The 17130-nt window shown below is 34.9% G+C and overlaps 1 protein-coding gene across 1 annotated transcript; it reads left to right on the top strand.

Annotated features, from left to right (window-relative positions):
* Positions 1 to 9499: 9499 nt before the first annotated feature.
* Positions 9500 to 16617, top strand: LOC140852044 (stem-specific protein TSJT1-like). Its single transcript, XM_073244739.1, has 2 exons — positions 9500 to 9814; positions 15569 to 16617. The coding sequence occupies exons 1-2, from the start codon at positions 9609 to 9611 to the stop codon at positions 15870 to 15872; spliced, it is 510 nt and encodes a 169-aa protein (XP_073100840.1). The 5' UTR covers positions 9500 to 9608; the 3' UTR covers positions 15873 to 16617.
* Positions 16618 to 17130: the final 513 nt, after the last annotated feature.

Genomic DNA, 17130 nt, shown 5'->3' with positions numbered 1-17130 from the left:
TAAAATTATATAATATAAAGAAGTGACCGATTTGATAATCAGTCCAATAAATCTCTCCCTTCGGCTCTAACCCGATTTAAGGTCATAGGTCCCTAAAAGTGAAGAAGATAGCCTAATAAGGGATTCATAGATTTTTTTATTATTATTATTATTTTTTTTTAGAGAGAGAAAGTAGAGAGAGAAAGTAAAGAGAGAACGAATCCAATTTTAGAGAGAGAAAGACTTTAGAGAGGGATGAGAGAAACTTTCTCTCACATATATATATATATATTTATATATATTTTTTTTTCTTTTTTTTTTCTTTTTCTTTTTCTTTTTAGAGAGAGACAATAGAGAGAGAGAGAGAAAAAGAGGGAAGAGAGAAAAATTTTCTCTTTTCTTATTATTATTTCTATTATTATTATTATTATTTTTCTATTTTGTATTTTCTTTGCTTTTTTTTTTTTTTCTTTTCTTTTCTTTTCTTTTTTCTTTTTTCTTTTTCTTTTTCTTTTCTTTTTCTTTTTCCTTTTTTCTTTTCTTTTCTTTTCTTCTTCTTCCCGGGCTTTTATTGGGCCGAAATAGGGGACCTTGAGGTCCCCATGCCTTGATCGGCTGATCAAGGCCATAACATGGCCGGTGGTGGCCGACGGCAACGGCCGACCCTCCCGGGTTCGGAGAGACCAGAGCCGCGGTCGGCGAGACCGTCGGCGTCGGAAAATCAGAGGAAAGAGGTGGTGAACAGGGGGTTTCCTTCTCCAACTAAATCCGGCGACACCTGTCGCCGGCCATCGTGCTCACGGGCACGGAAAAGAAGGGAGAGAAGAGAGGGAGAGAAGGAAGACCTTACCACAACCTCCAGTGACCCCCACTGGCGTGCAATCGCAGCGAACACGGGTCGAGGAGTCGTGGCTTCAAACGGGAAAATCGGAGGAAATCTCCGGCAATCGACGGCGACTGAAGGGTCTACCCATAGAGGAGAGAGGGGGGTTTCTTTAAGGGTTCGTCCTAGGGTCTTTCAATGGCCCTAGGATTCCGATTCTTGATCGGAGAAGAGGAAGACTCCGATCGGGAGTCTTCCTGCTCTGTTTTTTTTTTTCCTTTTTTTTTTTTCGGGTGGGCTTTGAGCTGGTTTTGGGCCTCAATTGGGCCGGGTTATCACAGCTTGATTGAAATATTTATTGAAATTAAATTTGGTATGTGGATTATATATAAAGTGACATATTAGGATGAATGCATATTTGAGGATATTGCAAAGAAACCTATTTCTTATTGATGAAATCGATTATGAGGTTGTAGAATATTCATCGTACTGGAATCTTGAATCATATCCTTAGATCTAGATAATGGATCTTATTATGTCTCTTGGAGAGTACATGATGTGTATGAAATTTTAATTTAAAGATTTCATATCTAAGTTGATCAAAAGATTTTTTGATATTATTGTTGAGGTTGTTAATGAAAAAAAATGATATATTTAGATTAAGGTAAAAGATCTGATTTATATTTATTTCAGAATAAGGGATCCATGTGAATTTATAATTTAGAAATTTTGGATTTAGAAATTGATATGGAGTTCCTTTGCTTTTGTTAACGAGGTCCAAATTGAATCTATTATTAAATGGAGATTTAATTTTTAAAGCTTGTATGATTGTTATGAAAGGATATTTGATAGATATTGAAGATCCTGATGATAGAAATTTTTTAAAAAAAATAATGATTTAAAATTCTTATATATTCTGATTATATCCAAATTTGGTGGAGCATCGAAGGATTTTCTCGTTGATTTGACTTATAAAGATTTTGATTTAAAAATTATCGAATTGAATTGATATGAGAATTAAAATTTGATTCACATTGATTATAGTAAATCTATATAGTTTTAAATATGATATTGGACTCAAGGGTTAATCAAGATTATTGTACACCAGTAAAAATATGAATGAGAATTGAAAGTTAATCTTTGGCTTCAATTGCAATTTAAAATTTTAGATTTTTCTATTGATAAGATAAAAAAATAATTTGATCAATTTTTTTTTGGTGAACCTAAAAATTTTGATTGTTAGATTAGAGTGCGCAGCGGAAGCATGGTAATTTGGATTACTTTGAGTAAGTCAGGAATGTTGACCCTTTGAGTTAAAGAATTACGATAGATGATATGGTTTGATACAAGAAATTTATTGATATTAGAATGAATAATATTTTAAAAAAAAATTGAATTATTTTAGATATCCTAATATGATTTTTAAAAGTGGTGCTTCCACCTACTATGCTACAAAAATAATTAGCATCCTAATTCTAGGATGAGTGGACCTTTGATTTTAGATTTAGAATATCCTAAAATTAAATTTTATAATTCTCTATTTATTAGGAAGAATTTGAGATCGTTTATCGAATGATGATTTTGATCTTAGATTATTATACTCAAATATTTATCTCTAGGGTATAATAAAATTTGAAGTTAGAACTCTTTTGATCATTATTATTTCTCTGACTGAATGGAAAAGATTGAGGTTATCTATTGATATTGACGATTGTTCTACAAAAGATAGATTGGAGTTATTTATAATTTAATTTGATAATGAATCGATTAATTAAGAGTAGTGAATGTTTAGATAAAGCAAATTGATATACTTACTTAGAATAGAGACATTGATTTTGATTATAAGAAAAATATAGTTTTGATTTAGATCAATTTTTGAGTTATTGAATGACTTAATGATAAAATTTGCTTCAAAATTAGAATATTTAAGAGTTTGAGGGTTTGAGTAAGAAAATTTTGATGACTAAAAATAGTGATATTGATTCAATCAACAATGGTGATATTGATCTTTATGAAATGACTTAATGATGAAGTTGTATCGAGAATTAAAATATCAAAAGTTCGAGAATGAGATTGAAATGATAAATCTTCAATCTTTGAAAGTACGAATAAGAGAAAATATTTTTGAATTTTGATTGATTGGGATATCATCAAATGATTCACATAAGTATGTTTTTCCAAGCTTATGATGGGTTGAAATTAAGAGTGATTAATATTTAAAAAAATATATACAAATAAATAAATGAATGATGATGAATGAAGTTCTTATGCAAGAATAGAGACATTGACCTTCTTCTATTCACAAGAGATAGATTTGATTTTAATTTGAGTCGTGAGATATTGAACATTAATTTTTACAGAAAATGAGATCATAATTTTGAAATCTTGAAATATTGAAAATTTTTGAGATGTTGATCTTGATAAATAAGAAAATGAATGGTTCCGTTTCAGATAGATATTTGATGTACCGATTTTTTTCTTATGAAATGATTTAAGAATGAATTTACATCAAGAATTAGAATATTAAAATATTTATGGATGAGATTCAAGTAAGAAACTATGAAGATTCAAGCAAAAAAAATTTTGAGGACGAAATTTTTTTTAGAGGGGAAGAATGTGATGGCCCAGCCCATGTAAGAATCCCAGCCCACCAAAGCCCAAAACGAAAAAAAAAGAAAGAAAACAGGAGAGAAGACTCCCAAAGGGAGTCTTCTTCCTCCTCTCGCCGGCTCCCAATTAGAGTCGGAAAGAACCCCCTCCGGCTCTATTTAAGGAGGAGAACCCTCCTCTCTCCCTCTCATCAAGAAATCCCGAGACAAAACGACGGCAATCGTCGGAAAATCCTCACGGAGACCCGTCCCTGTGTCCGTCCAATTGCTCATCGGAAAAGCCTCGCCGGCGTCGGAGGTAAGCCTCCTCCCCTTCCTCTCTTCTCCCCTTTCCTTCCCGTGCCAGTGTGCACACTCACCGGCGACCGGAGTCGCCGGATTTTGTTGTGGAAGAACCTCTATTTTTGCCCGTTTTTCTTCAATTTTTTTGATGCCGATGGTCACCGCCGACCACCGATTTGGCCCTCCTCTCATCGTCAAGTCGCCCCCCTCCTGCCGACGGTCGCCCCACGCCGGCTGCGCCGTCGGTCGGAACTCCAACGAGGGGACCTCACGGTCCCCTGTTTCGGCTCAAAGGAACCCACAGGAAGAAGAAAAGAAGAAGAAGAAGAAGGAAAAGAAAAAGAAAAGGAAAAGAAAAAGAAGGAAAAGAAAAGAAAAAAAGAAAAAAAAAAGAGAAAAAGAAGAAGAAAAATAATATAATAATAATAAATAGGATTTTCTCCTCTCTCTTCCATGAAAAAAAAAGAAAAAAAAGAAGAAAAAAAATAAAATAAATTAATTAATAAATAATGATATAAATAATAAAATATGAGAAAGAGAGTTTCTCTCTCTTTCCTCTCTCTTCAGCCTGAACTAGTATTTTCTCTCTCTAGAATTAGACTTTCTCTCTCTAGAATCTTTCTTCTAGATTATTTCTCTCTCCTAAGATTTCTAAAATTTTGAGAAGAATGATGATGAATTTAAATGATCATCGTGATAGATTTTTGATCTGTAATCGTCGGACGGTACACCGACATCCACTTTGATCAGATCAGATATTTTTAGATTTTATTTCTCATGATTTTATTGAATTGTCCACATGATAATCTTAACATGATTTGATCTGATCGATCAAATTTGTTGAATCATATTGTCTGAAGAATTCAAGATGAGTTTTCTCTCTCTAGAATTTTCTCTCTCTAAAAATTTTCTTTCTAAAATATTATCTCTCTTGATTGATTCTCTCTCTAAAAATATTAGTGAATGAAGAAATTTTTTTTAATAGTCTTGATCTGATTCTAATGAAGAACCCTGATCCATGATTATCAGACAGCGTACTGGCACCCATCTTGATCAGACCATGAATCTTTAGATTTGATCATCCATGATTTCGATCTCACCATGACTTGATTTGATCATGTTGATTTCACCACTAGAGATATTGGATCAATCATAATATTGGATTGTGTTACCTGATCAATTCGAATTGTACCTCATGAATTTTCTCTCCTCTGATTTTCTCTCTCCATTTGATTTTATGAAATCGATGAAGAAACCTCGATCCTATCACTTCGAATCTGATTTGATTTGATAGTCAAACTTTGGATCATTTAGGTCCTAATTAGATTTCGATTAGATAAAATTAGATGATCGGACCCAATCTAAACCGTTGAAATATGGTATTCGTATTCTTTCTAATTATTGAAATTGATTCTATATAGGATTGTGGATGTTTGATCATGGGATATCACGTTATGATCTACGAACAGAATTTTTGAAAGAAAAATTTATAGAATTATGTGGGTTTATTGGAATACGTTCGAGGTAAGTAATGTTTCAGTTTGTCTAGATTTATCGGCAAATTATAATGTATTTTTCGGACATGATTTATGAAACGATGCATGAATTGGATGAATGGTATTTTGTTATGAAAATATCTTATTTGAAATGTTATGATAAAGCATGATTGAACATATTGATTCCATGATGCATTATATTGATTGATTTCGATACTACATGATTTATATTTTACTATCGAAATTAGAATATGAAATATGATTTATGAAGAATTATGATATAAGAACATTATGAATTACAACCTAACTATGTAAAGGACCCTGCCAATGGGGGCATATACGTTGGCAATTGATTTGTCCTGAGGGTTTACGTCGTCAGAGAGACCAGCGACAAACCGCTAGAGAGACCAGCGGTTCCGAAGGACTTTGCTGCCAGATGATTCGCAGCTCACCGCAAGAAGATACGCGGCGTTATGACCCTACCACAGAAAAAATATGGTCATAGCTCATGGTTGACGAAAAGAATTTAAGAACGAAAGAAATTGAAATCTGGAAAGAAACTTGAATTTTCGAAAAAGAAATGAATTTGGCATGAATCATGTTGCATAATTGAAATTGATTTCGAATTGATGAACTATATATGCTTATTTTCTATAAATGATTATTTACTTAAATGCCTGATGAAATCTGTTGAGAAGTGATCATTGTTTACTGGGCTGTCTAGCTCATTACCTCCTATTTTTCTATTTTTACAGATGTTGAGGAATTAAGATGATACAAGATATGAATGGAAGAGTGATCAGAAGCAGAATCTCTATACTTTTAATTTAGGTTGAAAGTCTTATTGAATTTGGTGTAAGGCCTATGAATCATTGTTGAATTTATTAAGATATTAAAGAAGAAATTTAGATCGTTATGTTTTGTATTTAAATTATTGACTAATTATTTCACTGTTGTTTTAGGATAGCATGATAAGATGCCTTGCATGCTTATGAGAAGAGTTTTCTATGAATATGCGGCGGTTGCCATGATCCTCGATTCAAAATCTCGGATCGGAGGCGTGACATCTTGTACATTGACGACCATGATGTCATCTCACTTCTCCAAACTCATCCCTAAAAAGTGGACTGGGGGCCTACCTTTCCAATATTATTGAAGAGGATATCGAGTCGATGGTGGGTCTGAATGGCAAAGACCACGCCGTTGCCTCTACCTACTTCTCATCACAGATGTTGTAGTAGTAGTATTCGCAGCAGTCAAGACCAATGGAGGAGACATTGGAAGAGGGCAAGGTTTCCTTTCTTTCATGCTGTCTAAAGAAACTAGATTTAGAGATAGCAAAGCAAATAGAGACACAGGAGTATAAAGATTCACATGATTTTGCTTATGGTCTAAATCTATAGAGGGACAATAGAAGAAACTTTAATAATGATGAAAAGAATAAAGAGGATAAAATCAGCTCTCAAAAACACCTAAAATAAAGATGCAATCCTAGATATGCTAGGATAATCGAAACTTATACATTTAAAGATATTTTAAAAAATTTATTTGGCCCTTATAATAGGCCTTATTGAAGGCCTGAGGAGAGGCCATCCAGTGTACTCTCTAAATACAAAAATACACAGAAACAAATCTCCATCTTGCATTGCATTTGACCAAGCTCTATGATCATGTCCTCCACAAGCACTTAAAGGCACAAATCAGCCATTGCAAACATCAATCAAGTCCTATCAATTTTTGAACTTCATAATAGAAGCAGATGTACTCATCATATCAACTATGTTATATGTTGTAGGATCTTCTGGATTGTAAAATATCCATCTACAATAATCTCTTTAGTGAAGTAGCATCTACCATCAATATGCCTAGCCTTTTTCACTTCAATCAAATGTGTGGCACTCTAGCCATCACAATAGATAATAGTTACATTCTACTATAGACTCAAGCCCTCAACCAAGTCACTCAATGAAGTAGTCTCCTTGACATTGTCATATGCTCTACAAAGCTTGATTTGAAACTAATTTTAGGAGAGAAAATCACTTTGGTAATAATTCCTATTTTTGATCCCCTTCCTTTTAATGCAAAGACAGTTGGGGAAGTTTTATGGAATTTAGGGGAGTTGTGATAATTACAATAATTAGGTATCCCCATGTAATAACTTTAACATGAACCGGGGCTTGAGTGAGCTTGGGCATGCCCTCATGGGCACCTAACCTTGGCTCCTAATAGTTGCTAAGGGGATGGAAATTTTTAAACTATATAACTGAACATTACATTAGGTTGGTTATACAAAAGAATTTTAGAAAATATTTTGGTGTTATAGGGCATGGTTCTTTTGGAGAGTGACAAATATAAATATTGCAATAATGTTACAAAGCAGTCTTTCAACATGGCCAAAATGGTTCATGCCCATGTCAAGGATACAAACCAAGAGAAGGGTGTTTATAAAGATGTTCCATAGAAATTCTTTCCATTTGGGGCATCAATCACCTCAACCTTATTTCTTTTAGAGAACTTAGGGCCTGTTTGGAAAATTCAAGATTAGGTTGGATTTTTTCTGCTGGATTCATAGATTAGCCAGCATATTTGATAGGGCCCATATCGAACTAGAACCTTCCTAATCCAAAACTTATGAGAGAAAAAAGGATTTTTATGAGTTTTTTTTTTTCCTGTAGGCCAACAAGCTCATAGATTGAGATTTAAGGTAAGCTTTGAATCAGTTTTTAGCAGATATAGATTAAACAAGCTGACGTCCCCGTTTCATACGAGATATAGGAATACCCAAATAGGCTCTTAATATTTCTTAAATAATTCTCCTAGCATATGGTATGAAGTATCAAAAAGAAAAAGAGAACTCTATTAAAACATTAACATTGAGTGGAGCTTGGGAAATCTCAACATTATCCAGGAGGATGTTGGATACAATGGATTTCTATGCTGAAACATGAAATATTGGAGAAAATATTTGAATAAGAAAAATGCTTTCGGCGTCGGTCATGTGTATAGGAAAAATTTCCTTAAATATATTAATACTAGTTTGGCAATTCAATATTGAATCATTTGGATGTATCATATCAACCATTGTGAGTTACACTAATCTTGTTCTGCCATTCGATTGAAGAATTTTTTTTTTTTTTTTTGTGCACAGAACAAACAACCATATCATTTTATTGGTAAGGATCTTGAAGCCTACTTAAGAGATCGCACCATTCCATGTTGCTAAAGAGAATTTAGGGGAAAAAAGCGCGACCATGATTGTGTGATGCATTTAGCTTGCAATTGGATGAAAACAATGACAAGCATCATTCCCTACGTAAAGAAATAAGGTAGCAGCATGATCTCATTAAGCACATGGTATGATCCGCGTTTATATATTTTTATTCCTTTCTTATTCAGCAAGGAACTTGATGACGCGTCGCCGATGATGCATGGATAAGCACCGACATTTTTGTTCGTCATCCGGAATGGATAAGCACCGACTTTTGCTCCACAAATTTACCAAACTACCCTCCGATTCTGTGGAAAAAGGGGCTTTGGACATCGGTTCCCTTGTGAGAATCCCAACCGTCCGTTCTTTATTCCCCATTGCCGTTACCTCTGCCCCATTCTTTCTTCCAACCCACAATAATTCTGCGACTTTGAGATAACCCGTGTACGTGTCTCCATTTGCGATCAAATTTTATGTTTCTTCCATCCACACTTTCCAAATTTATCCGTACCCTGCAAGGTGGATGGGATAATATTTTTCTTGCTCTAATTTTATTTTTAAATCTTATTCAAATATAATAATAATTTAAATAATTCTGTTAAAAATACATATTGATGTGGATATATTACATCCATATTTTATGTTTTTCTATCTTAATGAAGTTTGTCAATCCAATTGCTTTTCAAATTTATTATATCTTATCAAAATAAAAAATAATATTTATTTTAATTATTTTTATTTTAATTTTTTAAATATATATAATTATTTATCTATTTTGATTCGAAATAAAAAAATAATCATTCGATTCATATTCAAATATTTATTATTATTTATAATTATATTTAATTTTATATAATATTAAAAATTTTAAAAATATATAATCATATTTATACCTATTAATCATTTAATAATATTTTGATTTTATGATTATAAAATTTGATTAATCAACAGGTATTCGTTTAACATATGTATATGAATTCTTTCATCCCACTAACATCTGCATCGAGAGCTGTATCGGATCTGTTTGAGCGGCATACCAAAGCAGTAATTTCGTCCAAGAACTCAGGGTATTTTCAGAACTCTTGGTCTTTATATCCAGCTTCGACCCGCTGCTTCCATTGCAAGAACGTCGTGTGATCGGAGGAAGGAGAGAGAAAGGGTGAGATCGAGCGATCGAGTAGTGGTGCATTGGATCAGATCGGACGGAAAAGATGCTGGCGGTGTTCGATCGGGCAGTGGCGAAGAGCCCGGAGGGGCTGCGGAGCCAGGCGGCCGCGGCGGAGGAGGGTGGCGGAGGGGTGGGCCCTTTAGTGGAGCATTTCGCGGCGGCACACGAGGGGGCGGTGACTATAAAACTCGGCTCCTCCGTCGGCGCGTTGGCCTTCTCCGTCGAGATGCAGAACCCCTTCCTCCCGAGGTCTAAATCCAATCAACTTTTCTAAATTTATCTTATTATTTTTATTTTCTTTGTTTCGCGTTGCAGATTTAGTGTGTTTAGTCTTATTTTTCTTTCCCCAAGAGATCCACCTTTTAGATGCGTAACGACTTGTTCGGAATTTTTATTCCTTTTTCTTTCAGATGCTTTCGTTGAAAGTTTGGAATTCTATTTTCTTCGATATTGTGTCGTAATTGTTTGATTTATAAACATTCGAGGCGTTGAATTGGAGATATCGGATCAATTTTGAATGGAAATGATATATGATCATCACATTCATCGAAGATGCTGAATTATTTTTTAATCGATTAATCTATTATCCTTAATCTTTTTGGGATTCTTGGGTACAAGCCCTGCTGTGCATTTTGTTTGCTTACGAATAACCTTTTTTTTTTTGGAACTTCTTTGGGGATCTGAAACAAATGTAACTTCACCTCTAATGAGGAATGCATGAGAAATTTCTAAAAGAAACATCCCTTAAATTATCTGAAAACAGGGTGTTTTGATGGTTATTGAACTAAATAAGTGGTAAAGATTATAAATTTAATCCTATAATGACGAACGGAATAGTAGAAGTGGATTCTTTTGATTTTCTAGTATTATTACTTTTTTTTTTAATTTTGACACAATATAATATCACAAAATGAATCCCTTCTGATCCCTTCCCTATAAACTATGTTTTAATGTTTTCCTCATATTGTCATTATGAGTTTCGCCATCTTTAATTACATTGGTTTCTAGACGATGCAACTCCCATGAGATCTTGCTGGTTGTGGAACTAATTCATTTGGTTTTTGTCAAAACTAGCCAACCAATGAAAAATGGGTACAAACTGAAAAGTAGTTTTATGTTGTGGTTCAGATATTACTATTCTACTATTAAAAGCAAACTAAAAGCAAACTACCAAGCAGTGTGTGAGGTTCTGGTCTGAACTCATTCATCCTTACACATGGCATGTTCTAGTCGATAAGAAAATAGAAACCATCAGCCACCAATTCAACAGTGGGTTTCTTGGTTATAATTCGTGAGCTGACTTGTAGATCCTTGTTCTCAATTTCTTTCTATTAGTGGCTACCTCTGCTATTATTGGAAGATTTTTCAGATTCATTTTTGGGATCATCTCCCTTCCCTCTTGCATATCCATCCATGCCAATTCTTCTCTCGAGCCTTCCTCTCTCTCTCTCTCTCTTATATAGACTTGGTAATTTTTAAATTTCTTAACTACTCCTTGCAAGACTACTCTTCACTATCATCCTCACAAATCCTTAGGATCCGTTTGGTTGGGGTATGTCAGATTACGAGGTAATCTGACAATACCTGAGAATCATTTGTTTGGAAAAATGATTGTGGAGGAAAATGACTTTTACTATTTTTGGCTGGTGGAAAAATGACTCTGAAAAATGATGCTGAAAAAAGATTATTACGTTTGGTTGGAGGTAAATCTATATAGGAATATGGTCAAATTTATAAATATATCCTTCAACATCAAATAATTTTTTAATACTAAGATAGCATCGTCATCTCCAATTAGTTTTTATATAATGATTATAATCACATAGCCCTTTGCATAACACCATCTCCATCTTAATTGTAAGCTCTTTATTGAATGAATTTAGAAAGACATTTGAACAAATTCAAAGATTACATATACAGCTTTATTGGAGGTATTTTTGTCAAGTATGGATTACCAACCACTCAGGAATTTACCAAATACCAAGCCTCCTATGGTATTTGTTTTACCTTCTTTCTCTGAAAAATAAACATGGGATCCATGCCCAACTTATAGTCCTTCACTCTTCCCTCCTACATGTCCATATTGCAAGACCTCTCTTCACTATTGCCCACACCACTCCCCCCCCCCCCCAACCCAACCCAAAACCCAATCCTTCATCCATATTGCTTTTGCTTCTTGATCACACCAACCCACCACCTTATCTAGTCCATCAAACCCTTTGTTGTGCCCAAGATTTTGGATCCTCTATTGCCACCATGAGTGGCTTTTCATGCAATGAACCCCATGGGAGCAATATGATGGGATGCCCTGAGATCTTGTTTCACCACATAGGCCCCGCTGTGTGGTCATAGAGGTCACACTATGGTGATCAAAGGATGTTGGGTTTGTACCAACACCAACTTTGATCTCTCTCTCCTTCTCTCATGTGGGTGGGGCGACATGGGGAGTAGACATTCTGTGACCCCATCCAAGGGGTGCCTTTGAGGATTCTTTTGAATTGTGGATCCTATTTAAGACCTAGTTGGATTCCATGAACCATAGGCGAGGCAATTGGGTATGGGATGTTAGGGCATGGCTCCATTGCATCCCTCTTATACAAATATGATTCTTTATCTCACTATCACTTCCTCATTTCCTTGTTTTAGAATCCTTTAATATGATAGTTGGTATTTCACCGATTATTTTTCCATTAGCAGTGTTACTCCTATACATCCTTTAATTCACCAACTTCTCACCTTCTCATGGTAACTATGCTATTTCAGGAAAATAACTCCTTTTGAATTCCATTTTGTTGTTTTTAACATTACTATTGTTGTTTCTTGTTTCTTGTTTCCCTTTCAAGCAATAATAAGTAGAAATTCACAAGTTCACAAGAATGATGAAAGGAGTTTTAAGACATGCCATTTATTGAGGAAAATGAATCTTGAGTGGCAGCCATCATGCCTATCTAAATCTACTCCTTTTAATGTATGTAGGCCGTGGCCATGGACCATGTCTTGTGAGTTGTCCAATGCTTGGTCCTAGACCCTAATATGGAGGAAAAGGACTGACAGGAGTTTAGGCTACTTGAGGCATTGTTACATTGCACATGGTGCATTGTTATAACGTGACTAGCCTTCAAGCAAACAATTCTTAGAAGTGTTCCATTTTGATAAACTACAATGTTGTTGGATGCCTTGGCAGTTTGCTGATTTAGGGGATCAGAGATCATGAATCTTTGAAAGATTGGAAGCTGTCACTTAAGCAATGGTGCATTGTACTCACAGTTTCCTTTAAGGTCATGTTTGATGTGTCATAAACCTAGAGCATGACAAGGACACCCAAAACATCTATAAGCTGTTGTCAGTGATGAATCTTCATATTGCTTTGTATCAGTTTTGAGTTGCTATACAAAAAGAAACATGCACACAGTTATGCTGGCTCTTGGACTGCCTTTCTTGTTGGTCTTATATGAGTGTAGGCCAACTTTGATTGGTTCTCACTGACTGCATAAGCTTAAAATGTGTAATCAACGGTGTAGATTCTCTTACCTGTCAATATTTAAGGTTTCATGATGGATCCATCTCTTACATAAATTTTCCTTGGTAAAACATCGGACCCAGAACATGAAAAGGATTGCTTCTGGTTAATAGTCAGTCATGAAAATGTTTGCAAACTTTGGTGAACCATATGTTGATCCATGAATTCAACCATAAATGGATTATATCTAGGCTACCTGTATTGGTATATAAAAGGCCTTGAGGTGCCAAGGCATGAGGCACATTATTGCTTCCACATGGTTTATTCCAAGAATTTAAACCGTGGTAGTGTCCCATATTGGTTGGTGGCATTGTTTAACTCAACATCTTGTGTATGATTTGAGTCATGCTGAAGCTGTGTAGTTTTTATGCAGGCTTCTCTTGACTTTTGTCATAGTAAAATTAATATTTTGTGTGGTATTCTTGAGACTTGAGAGGAAGTAGGAACTATGATATTTATTTTTCTAGGAGCTGTTTTCTGCCAGTCCTAGCTGCTTTAGTTATTCTCTACATAAGCAGATTGGAATCCGCTATCCATGACTGGGTTTAACTTGTGAGTCCATGCAAGGAATGGTTAGCTTTCTTGATTCTAGGGTTTGTTCTATTTGTAGCATTGCATAAAGGAAATTTCAATATGCTTAATTCCATATGGTTTCCTTTTCATTGGTGTTTCTTTTTAAAAAGAGGATCTAGCTAGGGGTGGCAATTGGGTCAGGTCGGGTCAGAAAATTATCAATCCAAACCCAACTTGTTTATTAAACGGATTAAAAAATCTGAACCCAACCTGTTTATTAAACAGATAATCCAATCTGACCCGTTTAATCCGTTTATTAAATAGGTCAAATTAGATTAAACGGAATAAACGGATTAAACAGGTCGGATTAGATGGGTCAGAAATACGTTAAGTAGGTTTTAAATAGGTATTAAACAGATTAAACAGGTGAAACAGATCGGATTAAATGGGTCAGAAACAGATTAAACATGTTAAGTGGGTTATCTAACTTAACTCGATCTGAATATTAAATAGGTTAAATAGGTCAGATACCTAAAATCCAAATCCGATCCAAATATTAAACGGATTAAACCGGTCGATCTGTTTATGACCCAAACTTATTTAGCTTAAATCCAAATCTGTTTATGATGGGTCGAACACGGCTCAAGTTGGTGGGTCGAGTCATATTTTGTCAGTCCTAGATCTAGCCATTAATTGGTATGGGAATTATAATTCTGTTTCTATCAATTTCTATATAAGTATTTTTATCTCTATGACTGACTTGATAACGAATTTTAAGAAATATGTTGCTGTGAGCAGCATGATGGAAAAGCTAATCATGTCTACTATTATCACCCAAAACTTTCCAGCTTCACTAGAGAGCACAACTACGTTGAGAATGCCATATGAAAGGACTGAGCAGATTCAAACAGATGCACATCATCTTTGTGTACTTATTTTTTTTTCCCAAGGGAATGGGAAGTGGAAAGAAGATACGCAAACAGCAAAGCTAAATAGGCAATGGTGTGCTAGCACTCCTACTCTTTTTTACAATGCTTGCTTTCTAGCTAGAACTCACAGAGCACACTGTGCAGTAAGGCGTTAATGCAAAAGACTTGTTCTGGTTTTCTGTACTTGCTTGCTGGCTACAATGTGCAGAGCACAAAGCACATGCAACATAACTTTTTCAGTGATGTACTTAATGAAATTTTTACTTGAATGGGACATTTCCTCCCTCTGCCTTTCCTTCTTAATTGCGATAAATTTTATTCTCTGCTTATTTAGCAGATAAGCCAAATGAGGATTTAAATCTTTTTTCTTCATCTTTTGTACATCTCTACTATATATATAATGAGGACTCATGGTATGGGAACCATGCATCTCTACTCCACTTTCATTTCCAGCCTTGCCCTGATGCTTGTTGACTTCAGAACTTTGGTTTTTGCCTCTTTTATTTCATGGCCCCCAAACAAGTCTCCTTTCATTTTCTCATTTAAATCATGTGCAAAGCATGTTGCGGACACTGGTTTATGCTAATATAAAGGTTTCCATGCAAAAGTTGTGTCAGTCAAGTCTCCTTTTTTCTTGCTTTCTGTTTTTCTATGACAAAATGTAGTTTTTGCTAATGGTTGTGTGAGTGGCTTTGATGGTGATGATGCTACTGTGTCTGTTAATATCATTTCATTAAATAAAATTGCCTGGTTGTTTTGTGATTTGCAAATTGCTTCCTTTGATGCCTGCCCGAAGTGGTTCTTCTCTGGTTCGTAGATGCTATTTGGTGAAAGCCCACATTCATCCTCTGTGTAATCCTTTCTAATTTCTTTTCTTTTTCTTTTTTTTTTTTGAAGTTCAGTCTTAGTTTGCTTTCCCGTGTTTGATACTTGCAGGCTCTTCTATCATGAACAACTTATGTTCCCTGCATTTGTCTATCATCTCTATGATAATTTAGTGATCTCTTCAATGTCTTATTTTGTTAATTAATGTGTTTACAGATTGTTTTGTGCTATGGATGATATATTTTGCTTGTTCCAAGGACATATTGAGAACATTACTCTTTTGAAGCAACAGTATGGACTGGGTAAGACTGCCAATGAAGCAATCATTGTAATAGAAGCCTACAGAACATTGAGAGACAGAGGACCTTTCCCTGCAAGCCAGGTTGTGAGAGATCTCAATGGGAAATTTGCATTTGTTCTGTTCGATAGCTCATCAAAATCTACTTTCATAGCCGCTGTGAGTATCTCCAATTCGCTCTCTCCCTTTTTGCCATCTCTTCTGCTTTTTTTCGAAAGATAGAGTTACTGGAATTTAAGAAAACAGTAAACAATTTGGTAGTCTGGTAGCTTTCCATTTTCATAAATGTCAGTCCTTGGCCAATGTGCATCAATTTCATCCATAAGGACCATACCTTGTAGTGCCCTAAATGGAACTTTTGATCCTCCTTTCTTGAATTAGTTCACAGAGGTCTTCTCCAACAAATTAGAAAATAAAAAAAAATGGAAGTTTTCCTTTCCATTCTTGCAGTGCACTCATTCCATGAACTTCCACATCTCATAACAGGACTCTATTACGTATCTAATCCATGGATATACATGATTTAGTTGTATGTGATTGTCTTATTTCCTGTTATTACCACCTACTTTTTTAGTTTCTTTGTGTCATGGTAATATATAAGTGCGATGGTTTAATACTATTCTGACACCTCTTTTGTGTCTGACTTTGTCAAGTTGCTTAGAAGCTAGATGGTTCTTATGACTGGTGAGTTGTGGGAAAAGCTTCTATTGATAGAAGTTATCCTTTTACTAATACCGAATGGTATTGTTGAACCTTTAAAAATGGGATGAAGATTCTTCATACATCTAGCATTAATTTCTCATTTATTCTTAAATTTTAAGTTCAAACTTTTAATTGGGCCTGCTATAGCAAATGTCATAAGTTTCAAGCAAGCAGCATCAGTTCTGCATGTGTTGTCCATACTTCCTGGTGATGCAGAGATATGCATACAATTTTGTTTATCCTAAATCAGAATTAGGGCTAGGATGCAGATAGAAGCTAATGAATTGATAAACCAGTGTGTCCAGGCACAGTGTCTTATGTGAATTTGTTTCATTTAAGAAACTTATGCCTATACACAGTATATGCAGTCTAATTTTCTGTAAAGAGACATGAATACTTAAAGAAATGTGGAACCATTGATTGAGACATGCAGGGTAAGGAGGCTTGTTTAAAATTTGAATGGAACTAGAAAACATTTCTTTCAATTATCTGATGTATGAGTTGATGATACATGGCATTTTGTTATCAAACAAGTGTCTTGTCATTTCCTTACCCAAAAATGCTTGCAAGTAAATTTCTTTTTGTGTATTTTCTTCGAATACGATATGAAGAACTTGTTCATACTCGATATAAATTCATCATATTGGTTCATACCCGTATAAATGATCATATGGAAATTTAGATACATCAGTTACATATTATACATGCATATCCATGGAATCTTTGTTATGTACATCCCTTCACTCTATATCTTGCAAATCTGTTCACCATGCAAAAC

This window comes from Elaeis guineensis, chromosome 10 (genome assembly GCF_000442705.2).
Source record: "Elaeis guineensis isolate ETL-2024a chromosome 10, EG11, whole genome shotgun sequence".
NCBI classification, from domain to species: domain Eukaryota; kingdom Viridiplantae; phylum Streptophyta; class Magnoliopsida; order Arecales; family Arecaceae; genus Elaeis; species Elaeis guineensis.
This window is presented reverse-complemented; position numbering and strand designations above follow the sequence as displayed.